This window comes from Parasteatoda tepidariorum, chromosome 1 (assembly GCF_982258835.1).
Source record: "Parasteatoda tepidariorum strain Cologne lab strain chromosome 1, Ptep-v5.0, whole genome shotgun sequence".
NCBI lineage: Eukaryota > Metazoa > Arthropoda > Arachnida > Araneae > Theridiidae > Parasteatoda > Parasteatoda tepidariorum.
In genome coordinates, this window is record NC_141755.1 from 57861689 (window position 1) to 57881116 (window position 19428).

The 19428-nt window shown below is 28.0% G+C and overlaps 2 protein-coding genes across 3 annotated transcripts in view; one reads left to right on the forward strand and one right to left on the reverse strand.

Annotated features, from left to right (window-relative positions):
• The window catches only part of LOC107441774 (uncharacterized), a 37439-nt gene extending 35932 nt beyond the window's left edge, over positions 1-1507 (reverse strand). The window contains exon 1 of the mRNA XM_016055146.4: positions 1112-1507. Within this exon, the coding sequence (XP_015910632.2) occupies positions 1112-1231 (120 nt within the window). The 5' untranslated portion in view covers positions 1232-1507. The remainder of the gene's footprint in view (positions 1-1111) is intronic.
• A 244-nt stretch (positions 1508-1751) lies between these two features.
• Naa60 (N-alpha-acetyltransferase 60) lies at positions 1752-19384 on the forward strand. 2 transcript variants are annotated; one of them, XM_087165089.1, is made up of 6 exons: positions 1752-1893; positions 6843-6996; positions 8502-8631; positions 12213-12309; positions 14047-14287; positions 19091-19384. In XM_087165089.1, exons 2-6 carry the CDS (start codon positions 6887-6889, stop codon positions 19215-19217), a joined length of 705 nt encoding a protein of 234 aa, XP_087021215.1. In that variant the 5' UTR covers positions 1752-1893; positions 6843-6886; the 3' UTR covers positions 19218-19384. The 2 variants fall into 2 exon arrangements, with proteins under 2 accessions (XP_087021215.1, XP_087021223.1); XM_087165097.1 differs by having other exon boundaries at positions 1885-2792.
• The last annotated feature ends 44 nt before the right edge of the window (positions 19385-19428 follow it).

Consider the following 19428-nt stretch of genomic DNA (forward strand, 5'->3'; position numbering starts at 1 on the left):
ATTTAGTCTCATACATTTAAGCTAAGACATGTAGGAAACCAAATGTAGAGTTAATTATAAAAAATCACGTATCCAACCTAGACCATCTTGAACCAAAGGAGAAATCCTTCATAGAAAATTCTCCTTGATACATATGAGTAATTTAACCACCCAAACTTTGAGCCCATGGGTAAATTTGCATTAAAATTTCCCTGATATGCACTATTCACAGGAAAGCTTTCGTGTAAAAGTTTGGAAAAAGCTGGGACAAACGATTTGAGAGTTAAAGCACAGGAAAAAAGAGTTCAAGTTCAAGAAAAATAAACCATAAAAATTCAAATGTCAAAAAAGAAAAATTACTCAAAATCAAAATACAAACAAATTAAGCAAGATTATGCAGTGAGGAAATAATCCTACAATAATTTTTTTGCGTTTCGTAAATATTTTTTAGCATTTAAACTTATTGGTTTGTGATTTGTTTCTCCTATAAAAAGGTTCCATGAAAAGTTTCTCCTATATAGTATAGGTAGCATACTCTTAAAAGTTTCCTTAAAATAAGAAAGGTAAATCTTGAAGGCTAGATTGCTTAAAATAAAGGTGGATAGAAAATGTAAATCCCAACATTTTTCTTATTTCATTTATTTATTATTTGAAGCTTGCTAGTAATTAATGACCCTTTGAGTTGATCTTTTTCTGTGATTTTTTTTTAAACTTCTTGTGAGCTATTGCCTGAAAATTGCTGAAACTTGGCCATTTTTTAGGTGCAGATACCGAAGATGAATATCACTTCGATATTTTGATCACCATGAAACTTAGACTTTGAATATTTTCGTACCAATTTAGAGATTTTCTGTGGTGGAATAATCGACAAGTCTTGGCAATTTCCGGGCAGCGACCGGCGAAAAACTAATAAAAAAAGGAACCAAATCGAAAGGTATAACTCGTAGCCACCATCTACACGTTTATTTCTTCTTAAATTAGTAAGTTTAAATCTATTGGCCACCTTGGCGACTCGACAGATCCCCCCCCCTAAATTTACTTGAACAATAAATAAATTTTAGTCTAAGTATACATTTTTGCATCACATTATCATTGATTAGGAAATAAAAAATTTTAACGTCGAATTACTTACTACATTTAAACGATTGTGTAATAATGACACAACACTTTCAGTTGCTTCCCGGACCCCTTTAAGCTTATTTTTAATGTAATTCACTTGCTTGGATATCGCTTTTTCTTCGATGGACGGCATTCTCTTTCATTATTTTTCTACATGGAATTTATATCAACACAGCTTAGAGAAAACTTAAGGTCAAGCACGTGTAAAAAAAAAAGAAAACAAACTATTACGTAAGATTTCATAAAAAGCAACTTATTTCATCGCTATAAATTTCCAGTAAAATAATTCCTTATTTGATAAACTGTTTAACAGTTAGTAAAATTACATGCTTCATTTCTCAAAATAATTTATTTCCGGGGCAAAGAATCAAAACAAAACTTTCCTTACAATTTCTGCTACGCTAAGTATTTTAATGAATAAATATGTTTAAACTCAAAGCTATCTCAACGATCGAAAACACTGAAAACGTATTGGTTCGTAAATGTTTTACCTAAGTCTTTGTTCAAAGAACATAAAAAAAAATGAGGAAAATAACTGATTGAACAGAGTCGAAAACTGGGAGAGTTTTTCCGTTTTTCTCGAAATCTAAAGAAATTGGAAAAGCATTGGTAAGAATCTATTGAGGAAGAATATTTTTCAGAAATTAAATATTATTATTTTATGAGTTATATCTCTTAAATTATGATTGAAATTTATTGATTTTTCTTTTAACTTTATAACTTTATAATGAAAATGGCATCAACAGGATGAAAGTTACAGTTGTTTACATGTCTGCTAGAAAATCAGCGAAAGGGGTAAGTGAAGCATTCTAAAACGGAATTATTTTAATTATATTATTAATGAAATGATCTTACATAAGACGTTGCATTTTTAAAATCATTATTAATTTATCTAACAGCATTATTTTATCGTCTTTGTAATAAAGTTGAATATATTATCTCATATTACAAAAGGGAGGATCACAAATTAACTTTCATTTAATAAATTGCATTAAAAAGAAATAAATGTTTTATATTGATTACTAAAAATATCAAACTCTTGTCTATGTATAAAGCATTTAATCCCTTATCTATTTAGTATTCATTTAATAAATATGTATGGTAAAGCTGGGATTTTTTTTTTTTTAAATTCTTCGATTAAATTTTTTTTATTTTTTAATATTGTTCATTGGAATTGACACTCAGTACGTATAAATAACAGATAACTTCTAATGTATTTTTCTTTTTAAAGAAACAGTCTACCTTATTTACATTTCTAACTCATGTGTCCAGGACCATTGAGGGAGAGATTTAGTCTGTATGAATTTCAATTGTCGAAGCTTAGACACACTTTAACATAGCCCTTCTAGGGATCTTGGCTTTTTACAATTTTAATTGTCTCTATTTTTAGAAAATATTTAAAGAAGTGCAATATATTTTATAATTTTTAAAAAGTGAGAATAAAATTCTGTGGATAGTCAGCATCAAGAAATTACAATAAAGGAGATACCAGCTTTCTTAGATGAAAAGAAGAAGAATCTGCCTAAAATGTATTTAAATTCTAATGATTTTGTTCATTGATACAAAATAGTTATGGGAGCCTATCCATATATGGTTGCGCAAAAACATTTGCCAAAGTTTCGCCGGAAGTTGCCAAGACTTGGTGATTATTCTGTCAGAGATACGTATATCTTGCTGTGATGGTGTAGTAATAGGTATTACTGGTATTATATTAATAATTTCTTATGCTTTTAGCAAACTGATAAGAACCTAATTATGTATTGTTCAAAATTTTAGATTAGATTTGAAGGTTGGTTAATTAATATTTATTTATTTTTTTCCTTTCGTTAATGAAAGATTTCAATATTGGTACCTGCACCAAAGTAATCGCCAAATTTTTTTAATTTCTCGTATATGTCTGTGCGTAAACTAACATTTTAAAAAAAATTATTAGTTTTGAATATTATGTTCTCAACTTATTTTTAATGTGTGCTTTTGATATATAGTAACAAATAACATATGGTGTAAAAGCAATTAACTTATCTCCATATATTCAAGTCCCGCAGTGGACTGATCGTTAAGACACGGTTCCCAGCAGATCACCGAAGCCAAGCATCACTGGCTACGGTCAGTGTGCAGGTGGGTGACCACTTGGATCAGTCTGCGTAGGGACCGAGGGTGTGCGGTATTGGTCCTCGTTAAACTGTGCTACCGTAAAGTGCTCGACTTCGCGCGCAGGTCGTCGGGCTACCGAAGTGGGGGTGCCATCCCCTCCGCAGAGGATCAAAATTGTGATGGCATGTCTTCGGATCATCCTCCGGGATGTTTCCCAGACCGTCGCCAATAGCCCATTGTGCAGCTCTAGTGCGACGTAAATTAACAACAACAACAACCATATATTCAAACAAAAATAACAAGGCTATTTCATGTACAGTCGGCAAAAAAAAAAAGATATCACCCTGAAAAACTTTCGTTCTAATGATCGGATTTTCACGAACTAAGTGTTAATCTTAATGGTTCCTGGGGGTGACCTCAAATATGCTAATTAATTAGTGCTAACTATTAATTAAGTTACGAAATCAGACACAAAAACGTACTTTCTCTGAATAAACATATATTTTTTCTTACATATTTGGATTTTTAACCTTCAAAATATAGGGGGTAGTCGCAATCTGGGAAATATGGTCGCCATAGTTTGGTCAGGAGAGCGATCCAAAGTTCGTACCCCTTAATGTTAATGTCACTTTTTACGTTTTTAGTCATATTTTAAAAACTAATAAAGCAATTCGAAGAAAATTTCACCCAGTCATAAAACTCATTTACCCAAAGATAATTTCACGAAAAAAATAATTTTTAATAATTGTTAATTATTTTTTATTATTTAATTAAATTAAGGATGAAAAATTTTTGAATTATAAGGTATGAATTTTTTTATACCATATTAATCTACATATTTTTCAATTGAGAAATCTAAAGTTTCAACTGTTTTTATTTATTAGAAGCTGAGAAAAATTAAAATTAATTATTTTTAAAAAAATAATTTGGCGACAATGAAGAAATGATTAAATGGAGCGATTAATATTAAAATGTGATAAACTTGCGAGGAACTTGACTTCGCGCGCTTAGCATAAAATTTCATTCATATTTTTTTCGCTAATAATCGTTTGCTTATCTTTTCATTTTTATTTTTTTAAGCTATAAAATACGATGTTTCTTCTTTAGTCGTCTAAAATTCTATTTGCAATTTAGTAAAGAAATTTGAATAAAACATTTTATTGAATAAAATACATTTTATTCAGAGAATGTGGAGTTTTATAAAAGCATGCTTCTGATAAAATATGATTAAACAACAGATTGTGCTTCTTTAATGTGATTATTATTTTTTTTTTTTCTCAATAACTGATAAAATTTCAATAATATACATACGAATGAATAAATTTGGAATAAAATATTCATCAATTTCTTGAATATATATTTTATAAATATTAATAAAAATACGCAGTCAACATTTTTAAGCATCTCTCACAACATCGCAAATTTCTCAAAATCTTATAGGATAAACTAACCAGTGAAGGAATACTTAAGCTTAGCTTGCCTTTAAAAAAAAATCATAAAAATTTCAAAATTTGTAATTTTAGCTAAATGACGTATTTGTTATTAAATGCATGTCGACATATTTGTTATTAAATGCAAATTATGTAAAAATTTAGATAACTTACATAATATTGTTTTAAGCTTTTGGTGGTTTAAATAATAAGTAGTAAGATAACCAAGTGAAGGAACAGTTCTTAAATTGAATAAACACTAAATTTTCCAGTGAATGAACACTTAATTTTGAGAATGTTTGATGCTCGTTAGGAATCCTTAGGCCACACAGATATCTGTCGCCCTGTAGATGCCTGAATTGACTGATGTTAACACAGGCGGGCATTAGGGAAAAAAAATCTTTTAAGTTTTCGTGCCCCCATTTCAGTATCTTAAGGGCCTTACGAGCTCTGTTTAAAAAGAGAGTATCATATCATATATATATATATATATATATATATATATATATATATATATATATATATATATATATATATATATATATATATATATATATATATATATATATATATATATATATATATATATATATATATATAACAAAAATAATCATAGTAGCAGTATTTGGTGGTAAATGTAGCTTATCGTAATTGAAGAATATGCTGTGCGACATTTTATGGTGAATTTGCGAACGTAAGTTTCAGAATGTATCGAAACATGTGGATGCTATTTGCTAATCATCTTTATCCAAAGACCATGTAACGCAAATATCTAGCAAAATGAAGCAATTTTTTAAACAATGAATCATACAATATGCAACATATTATTTCAATATCTTATTCTTAAACATAACATATTTCAATGTTTTTAAAATGCCACTAAACATTCAGCAATTCATTGAGTTATAGAAAAAAGAAATCGTAAATTACAGAAAACCTTGTGAATGTGCATTAGAATTACTATACAATCTACATTTTATTTTTCATGCACTTTTTTTTTCTTCAAACTTTCATGCCTAGAAGACTCGATTAAAGCTGTAAAAATCATTATCCCTAAAATTTTGTATATAGCTATTATAAGTTATGTTAATTTGATTTTAGTATGAAATCCTCGAATAAACATAGCAAAAATAGCATAATCTAAATAATATCAGATAAAAAGTTCATGTATTTAAATTCTGAAAACTTATAAATCGATTCAAATTTTCTTTTCAAAAGAGATTAAAATAATTTTTTATTTTATTTATTTATTTATTTATTTTGCTTTTTGGACATAAATGAACTTAAAAATTGTCTATTGCCTAGAAACTTCGAGGTGTTTTCTATTAACTATTAATTAAACCTCTCAGAGCAATCACAAAACATTATTTCAATTTTTTTACAGTCAGAAATTGGTTGCCTAGCAACCTAGTAAAATTAAGCGTTTCTCTTTTGAATCAGTCAAGGGTTATCTTAAAATATTTATTTGCGCAGGCGACTTTTTTTGGCGGTTTTCTGGACTATCGCCAAATATATAAACCTTTATTGCAACCCAATTTACGACCCAATTGTTTTAAAATTTTGTCTACCCCCCCTAATTCAAGTGTCTAGATTCCAAATATGTAAAAAAAAATATATGTTTATTCAGAGAAAGTACGTTTTTGTGTCTGATTTCGTAACTTAATTAATAGTTAGCACTAATTAATTAGCATATTTAAGGTCACCCCCAGGAACCATTAAGATTGACACTTAGTTCGTGAAAATCGGATCATTAGAACGAAAGTTATTCAGGGTGATATCTTTTTTTTTTTGCGGACTGTACAGTTATACAAAGCTATTTTTGTTTGATATTTTTCTTCTCTTCTTTTCAAATGTTTATTATTGCTGGAAATTTTGTTCATCATCAGATAAAGTCACTGGTCATATCACAAATATAGTTTTGCTCAGACAATTATTTTATGATTGTGTGCAATTAATTACCAAGAATACTAAAACAGCTGAAAAAGGTCTATATGTTGCATCACTAAAAACATATTCAAGATCAGACCAACAGGCAGTCGAAGAAAAGCCAGACCAAATTTGAGGTGGTAAAAGATCTACCAGTACTGCAATCAATGAACTGGAGAGCATTTTTCCATAATGCATTGGTTCTAAATGTATAAATTGTTATTTTTCATATTTTTCCCTTCCTCATATTGCTTTTAATAAAATATGTAATTTTGCTTAATTCTTTAATCACAGATATCCCTGCTAAAAGTTGTTGGTAGACGAGGATGGGATAGCTAATGAGCAAACAAGTTCCCCTGTGTAATGACAGTAATGTTCAGCTGAGATTTCTAAACCCTGAAGATGTGCCAGAAGTAAAAAAACTCTGCACAGAATGGTTTCCTATAGAGTGAGTATAATTTTTTTTTTTTTTAATATTTATTATCCGTGTATGTGAGGGATGGGAAAGGTTTTTGTTTTTAACTTATAATGCCTTACAGTCAGTTGAAATTCTGCATGTTTTTAACCATAAACCTTCTTTGGTATCAGATTTGTTTTTTGTCAATAGAATAGTTTGTATTATTAAGTATTGACAAAGGTTTTTACCAAAAGGATGGTAAAATGTTTTTTTACATTTTCATTAATTTTACATTCTAATGCCACACATATAGTTTGTCTTAAATAAGAACTCCCCCAGACATTCGCCTGGACCTGTGGCAGTGACTATGGTTACGAGGTATGACTATTTCAAGTAGGGGTGCGGGGTCACTGTTTTGGAGTGGTTTCGGGTCGGGTCGGTGAGAGAAAGGGGATCTCTTCTATTGTGATAGTCCTTGAGTGAAGCTACCCTCCCTAAAATGGGCCATTCTTGTTTTCATAGCACGACTGCCTCAGACTATGTGACGGGAGGAGTTCTTAGCTTAGACTAGGGATCGCCAAACTTTTTTGATCACTGACCCCTATATAATTTTTCGAAATCTCCATCGACCCCCACAAAAATAATTTTCTGTTAATTAAAATAAAACTCTATTAGATACTGTGTTTGTACATTTATTTTATGATTTTAAACATTTATTAAAGTAATAGTACATTGTGTAACAATAGTTTTATGAAAAATATATTAATATTGAAATACGTTATTATTAAATAATAAGTAACTATGCATAAGTAGATATAATAAGTAAAGTAAATAAAGATTTACTGCTTCTTGATCAATGAGATGGGTGTGCCTGGTGTTTTTTTGCAAGGTACACTATATTGGGTTTAAAATTGGTCAATTTTAATTTTCGTCAAAATTGGTCAATTTTGTAATTTTTGTAAAAAAATACAAAGTGTGCTATAGTTTTGTCGCGGGCTGTACTAATCCATATTATTAATGCTTACCTTCTTTTTTGTGCATTGATAATTGAAATTGATATCTAAACTAAACTAATTGTTTTATCGAAACAATAACTAATTATCCAAAACTATAAAAGTTTTAATAATGACACTTCAAATATTCAACACAGTTTGCAAAGATAGCTGAAACTGCGTATGATATTTGCATTTGTAACGTCAATGCTCGTCACACGTGACATTTGGACAAGCGCACATATGCATATGACTTATAAACTGCGCTGAGTTCATGCCACTGTGCGGTGGTACGTAAATACTTGTTTCACCCCAATAAATATACGTTTATTATTTATGTTTTATAAAGAAACTGATATTGAGTCAATTATAAAAAAAATTCACAAATTTTGCATACTTAATTAGGTATGTGTGATTTGCGTATTGAGAACTGTTTTTTTTATTCGACCCACAATAATAAGGTAAGATTTTTTTATTTATTTATTGTTTATAAAACTCAGTGTTTTTAATAATTTATTTTCTTATGTCATGTAATGTAATTACCTAAAAGAAAATTGTTTTTAGATATCCTGACAGTTGGTATAAAGACATAACATCCAGCTCCAAGTTTTATTCTTTAGCTGCTGTATACAGAGTACAAATAATTGGTCTAGTTGTTGCTGAAATTAAGGCACAAACAAAATGCAATAAAGAGGTAGGATTCATGTATTTATTTTGCAAGATGTGTCATTGCCACAATATTAGTTAGCTCAGAATTAAAATCTTTGTTTTTGTAGTTGACAAAAAAGTTATATATAATTGATGTTATTTTCAAGTTTAAGAAAACCTGAAATATAGATAAATTTTATTCCACCAACATAATATTGAGCTTCTGTTTTACCTAATAGTAAATTGTTAATTCTCGTTTTAAAAAATACGTTATCACCTCAGAAAATTATCCTTTTTCAAAATAGTAGCTGATTCTTTTATGCTCTTAGCCATTGTTAAAACTTTTAAGTTTTATCATTCAGTAACTTTGTAAAATTTTTGAACATATTTTAATTTCAAAGTGCTCCAATTTCAAAACATTTTTTCACACAACTTATCAAATGACTATTCATAAACAAAATATGTATATAAAAATGAATATTTTTGCCCTATACATACTCCACTTGTATTGATAACACACATTCATTTGAATAGTACTGAGATGCAGGCAACTTATATTTAGCAAAACAACAATAACTTTAATATCATTATGTGTTTTATATTGCAAGCTGTCAAACTGATGATTACATTACTTGAAAACTATATTTTAAATAATGCCATCTGGTGCTATATAAATAGTAGCATAAATACTTGGAACGACAGAACAATTGCCACCCGCAGTTGAAAACAGTGAGTATCCAACATGAACATAAACATTTGCAGGCGTTTTGATCGCACAATAAAAAAATAAGGATTAAACTGGACATCCAAAAAAAAATAAAAATCAAACTGGACATCCAAAAAAAAAATCAAACTGGACTATTAAGTTGTCCATTATAAGATTCTATAAAAAATTGCATGAATTTGCAGTTAGGTGTTTTGGTGGGTGGGGGGGAGAGAGAGGGTTGCGTACTGTCATCTAAACATATGAGATATTGTATCCTTTGTAGTTTTTTACACTCAATCAAGGAAATTATACTTAAGTAGATAGGACTAATAGTTCAAAAAATATATGGGTCTTTAAAAAAAGTAAAGTTTTGAGACAAGTGATTAATTTCCTATATGGCAGAATCACAATATTAATCAAAAGTGGCATCACTCAATGTGGGAAGGGAGATAATGTGTATTCGCTTCGTATATATTTGAGTTTGCATGACTTTGGCAGCACAAGTGTTCTCGCATGTGTTTCCAGTTTTGACATGTGCTCTTGACTTATTTCATTCTTGTAAATGTTTCTACAATATCAGTATTAAGTTTTAATTTACTTGACTTTGATTCAATTAGAAATTATCACAAATTTGAATAGTATTTTTATTATTTTGCCCAATTTAATTTAAACGAATATTTGTTTAGTTGTATGCCTTATACATTATAAACATTTGTAATATAACAAAATACTGTCTATAGTCGCAGTATTTGTATTAATTACCTATCTTGACTTATAAGCCCTTAACCCCAGTAGTACTATTACCATTTTTCTTGCCATCAGTGCTTCATTTTAAATTCAGTTAACTGCATTATTATTTTCTATTAAACAGCCATTTTTTTAAATTTGAGTTTTTAAAATATTAGGCTAATAAACACATTTGATAATTAATGTAGTTACATATCTTGAGACTGTAATAAAATTAATAATAAGTTTATTAAATAGATATAAAAAGTAAATTAAAAGCTAACTTGTTAATTGTGAAAACAAACTTTGTCACCTAAGTCAAGCAAATGTCAGCCAATGTACCATATCTCCCTTCCTGCATATAGTGATGCCATTTTCAACCTATAGTATGATCCAGCTACTAAGAAATTGAGTTGCTTGTGTTTTATACTTTGTAGGCATCTTATATTTTTATTTAGATAAGTGATTTGCTTGAAGTATTGATTTCTGGATATTTTGTTATGCTGAATTGAATGTAACAAAACGTGAGTTTTTTAGACTAATTAGAAGTTACAAAGGAATTTTTATCTGTAAAGAGTCTAAAATTTGACTTTTATTAAGATAAGTAAGATATTTTTTTCATTGAGTATCATAAATTGAATGAAGTAAATCTCAATGAATAGGAGAAATAGTATATAAGTCAAAACACTTTTTATCATACAAGGTACGATTCGAAGCCTTTATGCAACAAAATGTTTGATACTTCTGAACTAAGTGTTTTAGATTCGTTTTTGGTAGCATTTGATAAACATAAGAAACCATATTTAAAACAGTACTTTTCTTGTCTGGATAGTAACTTCAGATACAAAAATTAAAGAAGTTGTAATTTTTGTACACAAAACTTGAGTGACTTCTACACTGTTAGTCTTATTATCAAGTGTTCTGCCGTATTTGATTCAAAGTTTTAAAAAAAAGTAAAACAGGAAAGCGATAGCAAAAAGAAATATCAAATTTGGAAATAAGTGCAACCAGAAAATAGTACTTTTTTGCATAAAAATATTTTAAATTACTGAATGACTTTAATTGACTGGTGTTTAAATCTCATTTGATTGAACATGTGAAAAATACACTGAAAATAATTCTTCATTTGTACGGATAGCAATGTTAGATAATGAATGTTAATACAAATAAGTAGAAGCACAAAGGTGTTCTTTTTATGCATTAAACCCTTATTACTTTTAATCCCATTGTTTGAAAATTAGTCTTATTAGATTCAACATAAAAAACTACATTGGAAACAATACCTTGTAAGCGAAATTTCTTAATGTAAGGTTCTCTTCCTTTCATGAAAAAACAACCCAAGAGATAGTTCAACTTTTTACCACTTGCTATGAGAAGCCTACTTAACAGTTTGCTGCAAGTTAGAACTTTTTTTTTAAGGTTTTGTCAATTGTTTAGCTTTCTACTCACTATCTCATGTCTTTAAATCCTCTTTGTTTATTAAAAAATCTCTTTCCTGATTGATCCAACTCAAAATTACTTTGCTCATGTATAATGTATTTACAATCCTCCATAATTTGTATTTGTCCTAACTAAAATAGCACTCATTTTGTGCCTTATGTGACCCAGTAAAATTTTTTTATTTATATGCAAAAAATATTTAAAGTAATATTTATACAAAAATATAAGAGCAGTAGAAAAGTGACTGGTAGTTAGATGATAGTTTTCATCTATCATTTACTTTTCTACAACTATTATATATTTTTTTATTATTGTATTTTAAGACCTTATAAAACATATGTACTTAATCTGTATCTTTTTTTAATCCTTAGACAGCAACACACTTAGATTGTATTTTAAGCTGCATTTTCAGTATTACAGCACTGATTCCTCTGCATTATTAAATTGAAAAGCAATGCTTTGGAGAAAAATGTTCTCCCAAATTTGCCCATCTGCTTAACTGCCAGACATTTAAAGTTAAATTTATCTTTAAAAATTTTTTTTTACAGAATCATTTAGATATATAAAAATCATAAATGTGTTAATATTGTTTTAAAATGTAGTAAATCTTTGATAAAAAAAAATTTTTTTGTTGATATTTTGAAAAATAACTTTCTATTGTTTTCTAATAATTTTGACTGTATACAGTTGGTCTAATGTTAATTCTCCATAACTTTGATGTGGTGATTTTAAAAAATATTTTTAAATATTTCTAGGATCAGGGTTTACTCTCCTCACATTTTGCCAAAAATACTAAAGTAGCTTATATTCTTACGTTAGGAGTTGTCCAAGGTTTCAGAAGAAATGGCATTGGTAAGTGTCCACAAAAAAGAATAATAACTGACCCAAAACAACTGACTTGATGAAAATTAATTAACTAATAAGATAAGGAGATAGATGTATGGTTTTGCATTCTTTTTTAAAAAAAAAAATATTTCTTATATTTTCTAAATTCTAAAGTGTTAATTTGTTTTGACTAATGTAAACTATAAAATAATGTTTTTGCTTTCTTCTGTATACCAAACCATTCCTACTGAGACTCATGTTGATTTTGCATTCAGACTTGTTGGTGCTAAAGGTTGTAATTTTGAATACATTGTATAGTTTTTATTAGTGAGCAAAACAACCATTTGTTGAGAAACTCTCTATTTTTTTTTTTTTTTAATTCGCTATTTTTCTAAGCAGTATATATTAAACCGTACATTTTTATCTCCTTACATTTTCTAACTGATTATTCTTCGTTATTATTATTGGTTTTTAATTGTAATGCTTGTGATAATTTAATTTATTTTTCTGTAAATAATTAAGTGCATATTTTTTGTATGTTTAAAGTGGAAAGTCTCGCTTCCATAACTGTCGGGATTTTGACAATTAAGGAAAATAGATTTTTCCGGATAATAAGTCTTTAAGGTAAACAAAGATCAAAACATCCATTATGTCATAAAATAACAATAAATAAATGATAATTACGTCTATATTCTTACTATTAGTCAAATTCTGTTTAAATAACAAAATATTTAGTAGAAAAAAATTAATGTCCTTAAAATGTTTTTTTTTTTTTTAAAGTACGCAGCTGATAAGCTGAACTTTGTCTTTTATGCATAAAGGCACATTTTTATTATTTGCAGAGTTGGCAATGAAAATACTAATAATATTAAAAAACAAGCTTCTGATTGGAATTTAAAATCAATCCCATACCTGCCAACTTTCACTCTTTCCGAGAATGGATTTTCAGAGTGGTTGTAAAACAATAAACGAAAAACAATCTGACTCAAAAATATATTTATATTTTGATCCCGTTGAAATTCGCTTGAGCAAAGATTATTATGCTTTGATATATTTATTGTAATTATTTATATGTAGTGGTGGTCAAACTCATTTGTAATTATCATTATAATTCAAAAAGTTAATTGGAATAACCTGAGTATTGCTACCACTTTAAATATGAAAATAAAATCTTCCGGAAAATCCGGAAGAGTTGGCAGGTATGCAATCCTATTTAATAAAAAGAAGAAAGTAAACGTTATTAAACAAGGAATAGAATTTAATATATATTTTTTTTTAATGAAAACGTTTATAATTTAAACCAAAACAAAGCCTGTTTGTAGATGTTTTTAAAAATAGATAAACTTTATTAATATTCACAATTTATTCCTTTCACTGAAGTTTATTTTTCTAGTTAAAGATTTAGTTATCCTAAAAGCAACAAGTGGATGGAAAAAAATTATGCATATGATTGTTGAACGGATTGAAAAAATTAATATTATTATTATTAATTTATTTATTTTTGAAAAGTAAGATAGTGATTGATCCTAAGAATTGAGGATTCCAGTAAATGGATGCCCGGATATCAGATATTGTAGATAAGTTTTAATATTGATCTGTTCCAGATATGCATTGCTATGTTTAGTCTGTAAATTTAATGATCTAAAAATAACATAAATTCTATATTTAACTAAAAACCTGACATTTCATGATTTATGCTATAAAGATTTTTCACTGTGATTCTTTAAAAAAAAACTTGTTTACACCTATGATCCTTATTTTTAGCAACCCTGCTATTAAATAGTCTGGTTGACTTTCTTACGAAAAATCCTGATGGTAACAACAGTTGTAAAGCTCTCTACTTACATGTCCTTACTTCAAATACAGTTGCAATTCAGTTTTATGAAAAACGCAACTTCACTCTTCATAACTACTTGCCTTTGTATTATTCTGTACATGGAGTTTCTAAAGATGGCTACTCTTATGTTCTCTACATTAATGGCGGACACCCACCTTGGACTTTTCTATATCCTTTGTTAATAATATTTTTAATAGTATCATCATGTATGTTTTTTACTTATAATTATTTTTGGGTTTAAATAAGTTCATATTTTAGAGCATGGTTAAAATACTTTAGTATGATTCTGCCTTAAAATTTAATATCACATTAAAAAAAATGTAGTAAGTTTTTCAATGTGCCAAAAGAAATAATGCCAATAAAGAGTATGAAAAATTATGTATTTATACATCATTGTTGACTTTTGAGATCACAATCAAATGAAACTAAGTAAAGCAATTTCTTTATTAATAATAATAGAACGTGAACAAAAATTTTAAACAATTTGGCTTCCAAACATTGAGTTTTATTTAGTATTTATTTACTTAAATAGAAAATTGCAGGAATTTTTTTTAAAAGTATTTTATATATAATGTAATGGCATGTGAAACACTTTATATACGCTGGTGCTAAAATTAATTAATGTTTACTACAAAGAAAACTCTTAAAAATATGTTCCTAAAAAATAATTTAAAAATAATAATTTTTAAAAAATTATTTATGGTTTTATATTTAGTTGCACTGCTCTTTTTTAATCAAAATGTTTCAACAATTTGAAAAAACTTTAAACTGAAAGAAAAAAAAAATTTATAATAAATTGGAAGATTTACAAAATTTAAGTAAACTTGTTACTATATTTGACAACCAAAAATGTCCCACGGTGGACTGACCATAAGACACAGTTCCAGTAGATCACAGAAGTCAAGTATCACTGGCTGATGTTGGTGAACGGGCGGGTGGCCAATTTTATCAGCCTACAAATGTTTGAAGAAACTTACAGCTCCTCATTAAACTGTTTTACTAATGTGCTAACTAAAGTGCTTGACTTTTAGCACAGGTCGCAGGGTAGCCATTCCTTATTCAGGCGTGTCTTCAGATAATCCTCAGGGATATTTTTCATATCGTCACACGTTGTGCAGTTCTATTACGATGTAAATAAACTATTATTACCATCAAAACTGTGCTTCAGTAATTGCCATAAGATATGCTGCTGTAACTTATTTACTTATGTAGCTTATTAGTGTTTAAAAGTCTATTATGAGTGATGTATACGCAAAAATAAATAAAAAAGAATGTTAAGTTTAAACTGAGATATCCTGAGACCATAGTCAATGCAGATTGGTTTGAAATCACTTGAAAAAAGTAATCTGTAGTTGTTTTTTTTTAAAAATAAATGATTGCTAGTGAAAAATTCTACAAGCTTCCACTTTAAAAAAAAAATATGATAAACAAGTGCCAACAAGCGTTAGTGTCAGGCGCCAGAATTTCTGTAGGCATGACTAATACAGCTATACTTTGTTTAATATAAAGTTCATAGTGTTGAGCAATAGTCTATATTTATACAAAATATGAGAAAATGTTAATAGTATCTATACGGAAATGTCTGTTGCTATACAAGATTGCCCTTAATGCTTATGTTTGCTTATTTTATCATATCGCTGGAACTAGAAAACAAAACTCTTTATCCAAAGATAACATTATGCTATAAAATATTTTGAATTATAAGACATACAAGTTTTTAATCAGTATTAAAAATTGAACAAATAGCTTTTTAATACCAAAAATAATGGCAAATTTTTAAATTTTCATTTCTCTTTTAAAATGATAAAAACATTAGTAAGCCTTTATGTTTAAATTGTTTTATCCTTATTAAATTAACAATACAAAATATTTTATTTAAAAAATTATATTTATTTCCAAAAGGTATGTACTTGCGTTTAATTTTATTACCAAAAAATTTTCCACTGATTAGTTAGCCTATTAATTAGCTAGTTCCTAAAGCCTGGTCTTAAAAATTTTTTTTAGGGATCTGTTTTTTTCCCCTCCAGTCTTTACATATATTTACAGTAAAGCATGGTTTATGTGTTTAAGAAACCAACAAAAAAAATCATTGTGGAAATGTCATAACTAACGATCCTATTGAGAGTATAGAGATGGTTTTAAAATCAATGTCATTTGTTTACATTTTATATATTTAAAAAACTTTGAGATTTGCAAATTGTTCTTAGTACTACTACTATCATTAAAACAGGATTTCATGGGAGTCTAGAAAATTTAGAATTCAGGAATTTCGGTTTAGGGGGGGATAAAAGGTCAAAGTATCATCAAAAAATAATGCTATTTTTAGCCAAAACCTGAAAAATCTTACAACAGATCTGGACAATAAATTTTTTAATTATTTCTTCTTAAATTTCTGCTTCAACATTGTTCAATTTATTAAAATATTAATTTGGTATAAACACTCTTTGTTTAACAATAGCTTATTTAAAAAAATTTCTTAAATATAAACAAATTTGTAATTCAATTGTATTAATACGCAAAACTGAATTGAATAATGTCCCACAGTCGACTGATTGTAAAGACACTGTTTCCAGTAGAATACCGAAATCACACATCTCTGGTAGGGGTCAGTGTGCAACTTTGATCACCCAGCGAAGGGGCAGAGGGTATACAGTATCGGTTTTCATCAAAGTGCACAACTTCGCAAGCAGAAGATTATCAAAGCGGAAACACCATTCCCTCTGCAGAGGATCAAAATTGTAATAGCATTTCTTTAGATCCTGCTCAGAAATGTTTCCCAGCTCTTTACCAATAGCCCATTGTGCAGCTCTAGTATGACGTTTATAAAATAGTAGTACTACTGAATTGAATTATACTATAAGCTGATAATTTTTAAAAATTGAACTTCATGTTAACCTAATATAAGATATCAGTTATTTTTATTATTTTTATTTTTTTTGGCTTTTAATCAGGGTTAGTTTTTTTTTCTTCAAAGATATATGGTGTTGGCTATATAACTCTATTAAAAAAATTTTACATTGTGTTTAAGTTTTTTGAACTAAGTATTGCTTTTATATGTAATTGATATATTTGAGTATTATAATAACTAATTATTAAACCTAGTGCCTAGTGAAATTTTGCTTCTGCAAAATTTAATATTTCCTATTTTTTATTAAAAAGTTTTATTGCCATGTACATGCAAAAAAATTATAATAAATTTGAATAACTTTTGATCTAATAATTGAATTTTCAAGTTTCGAGAGGGTGACCTTAAATATGATAATTTATTGGTATGGACAATACTTTAAATTACGAATTCAGACAGTAAAACGTTCTTTCTCAGAATAAACATCTGTTTTTTACTGATTTGGATTTTTGACCCTCAAAATAAAGGGGGTAAACTCAATTTGGAATATATGGTTTCAATAGTTTGGTCCAAAGTTAGCATCGACCACTTAACATTAATTTTACTTTTTGCATAGTTCGCAATATTTGGAAATTTTTTTTAAGTAAATCTAAACACTTTTGCCCAAAATTTTAAAATTTACTTACAGATAATTCCATGCAAAAAAAAAAATTTTTTATTATTTTATTTAGTAATAGTCATGAAAATTTTGAATTGTATTGTAAGGTATACACATTTTTCGTCATTTTAAAAAATTTAATTTTATAAAGCAAAATAGAAAGTTTGAATGAAATGGTCAAATAGTTCTTGAGAAATCGAGAATTTTAATGCAGTTTTATATCTATAATTCGTTTTCTGAGGTACTATTCGATCGATTTCGTTCAAATTTGGTATACCTTACAGTTTGAAATTTTTACGACTATTATTAAAGTAAATAATTATGAAAAAGTATTTTTTTAATGGAATTATCTATGAATAAATGAATTTTAAAATTCATTCTATGCAAAAATTTAACTTATGGCAAAATACGCAAAAAGAAAAATTAACATTAAGGGGTTCAATTTTTTAGACCACTCTCCTAACCATATTTACCAGAGTCATATTTACCAGATTGTGGCTACTAAATTTTGAAGGTCTGAAAACCAGACCTGTGCTAGGCGTTCGCCACCTCGCCAAATGCAATAAAATCGTTAATTCGGCGTGAAATTTTTTGTTTTGGTAAAGACTTTTTTCTACCGAACAAATCTTCTTTTGAAGAAATTTTTTTTTCTTGTTATTCGATTACAGTGATTTCTATTAGCTACATTCCATGAGAATCTTAATAATTCAACATAATGTAGGCATGTGCAACAAGAAAGATAACATTAGTGCAGTTGTTACCGGATTACGTGACAAAATTCTTTCCTACAGTTTGAAAAAGAGGTATGTTTATTCAGAGAATTCACGTTTTTGTGCCTAATTTTGTAACTTAAAATATTGTCTACACCAATTAATTAGCTTATTTGAAGGTATCCCCTCGAACCATTAAGATTGAGTCCTATTACACAAAGATCCGTTCATTATTAAATCAAAAATTATTCAGAGTAATTTACCTTTTTCTTTTTTTTGAGGGGGTACATGAAACCTGTTGAAGTCAAGTAATTATTTTTTTTCATTATTTCTAAAACTGATTGGGAAGATTTTTGAATGACAGGGAGTAAGAAAAGGAATGGTTACTATACTGCACAATTTAATATCTGTGTGTCACACATAAAAGATACTAAAAATAAAAGACATTAACTTTTTAACACCGCCAGAGCAATTAAAAAATTTGTAAAATATTGATTTCGTATGACCTCTTTCTTTTAAATTAAGTATCAATAAAATAAAAAATAATTAAAAAGTGCCTTGCTAGACAATGAATCATGCATTATCAAAATTTTATTTCTTGTAAATGAATGTACTTTGCATTAAACTACATAACTAAAAATGAATTAGAGCCATATTAAAATGACAAGTGCAATAAACTTTTAGATGAGAAACATTTAAACAGTGCTTTACTATGCATAATCAGATCATAATTAAATATGCCTTAACTACTTGTTTACAGATTATTTAAGGCATTGGGGTCGTTTTATGTCAGACTTTCAGGTTTGTATACTTCCTAGAAAAATATATCGTTTTATACGTTGTTTTGTGATGAAACTTTGGCCTCAGAGTTGGAGATCTCGCTGAGATACTTGATTTACTAACTTTTCATGATTTTTTTCTTTTTATAAACATATCTTTACATCTAAGTAATTTTCCTGGTGTCAAATATTTGCTTATTACTCATGTGTGTAAATATATTGTTAATTGTCAACTATTTTAATTATTTATGAATTTCAGTCTTACTATGTTACGTTTTTTCATCAAAGGAACAAATTTTATAAGTGAAACTTTGAAT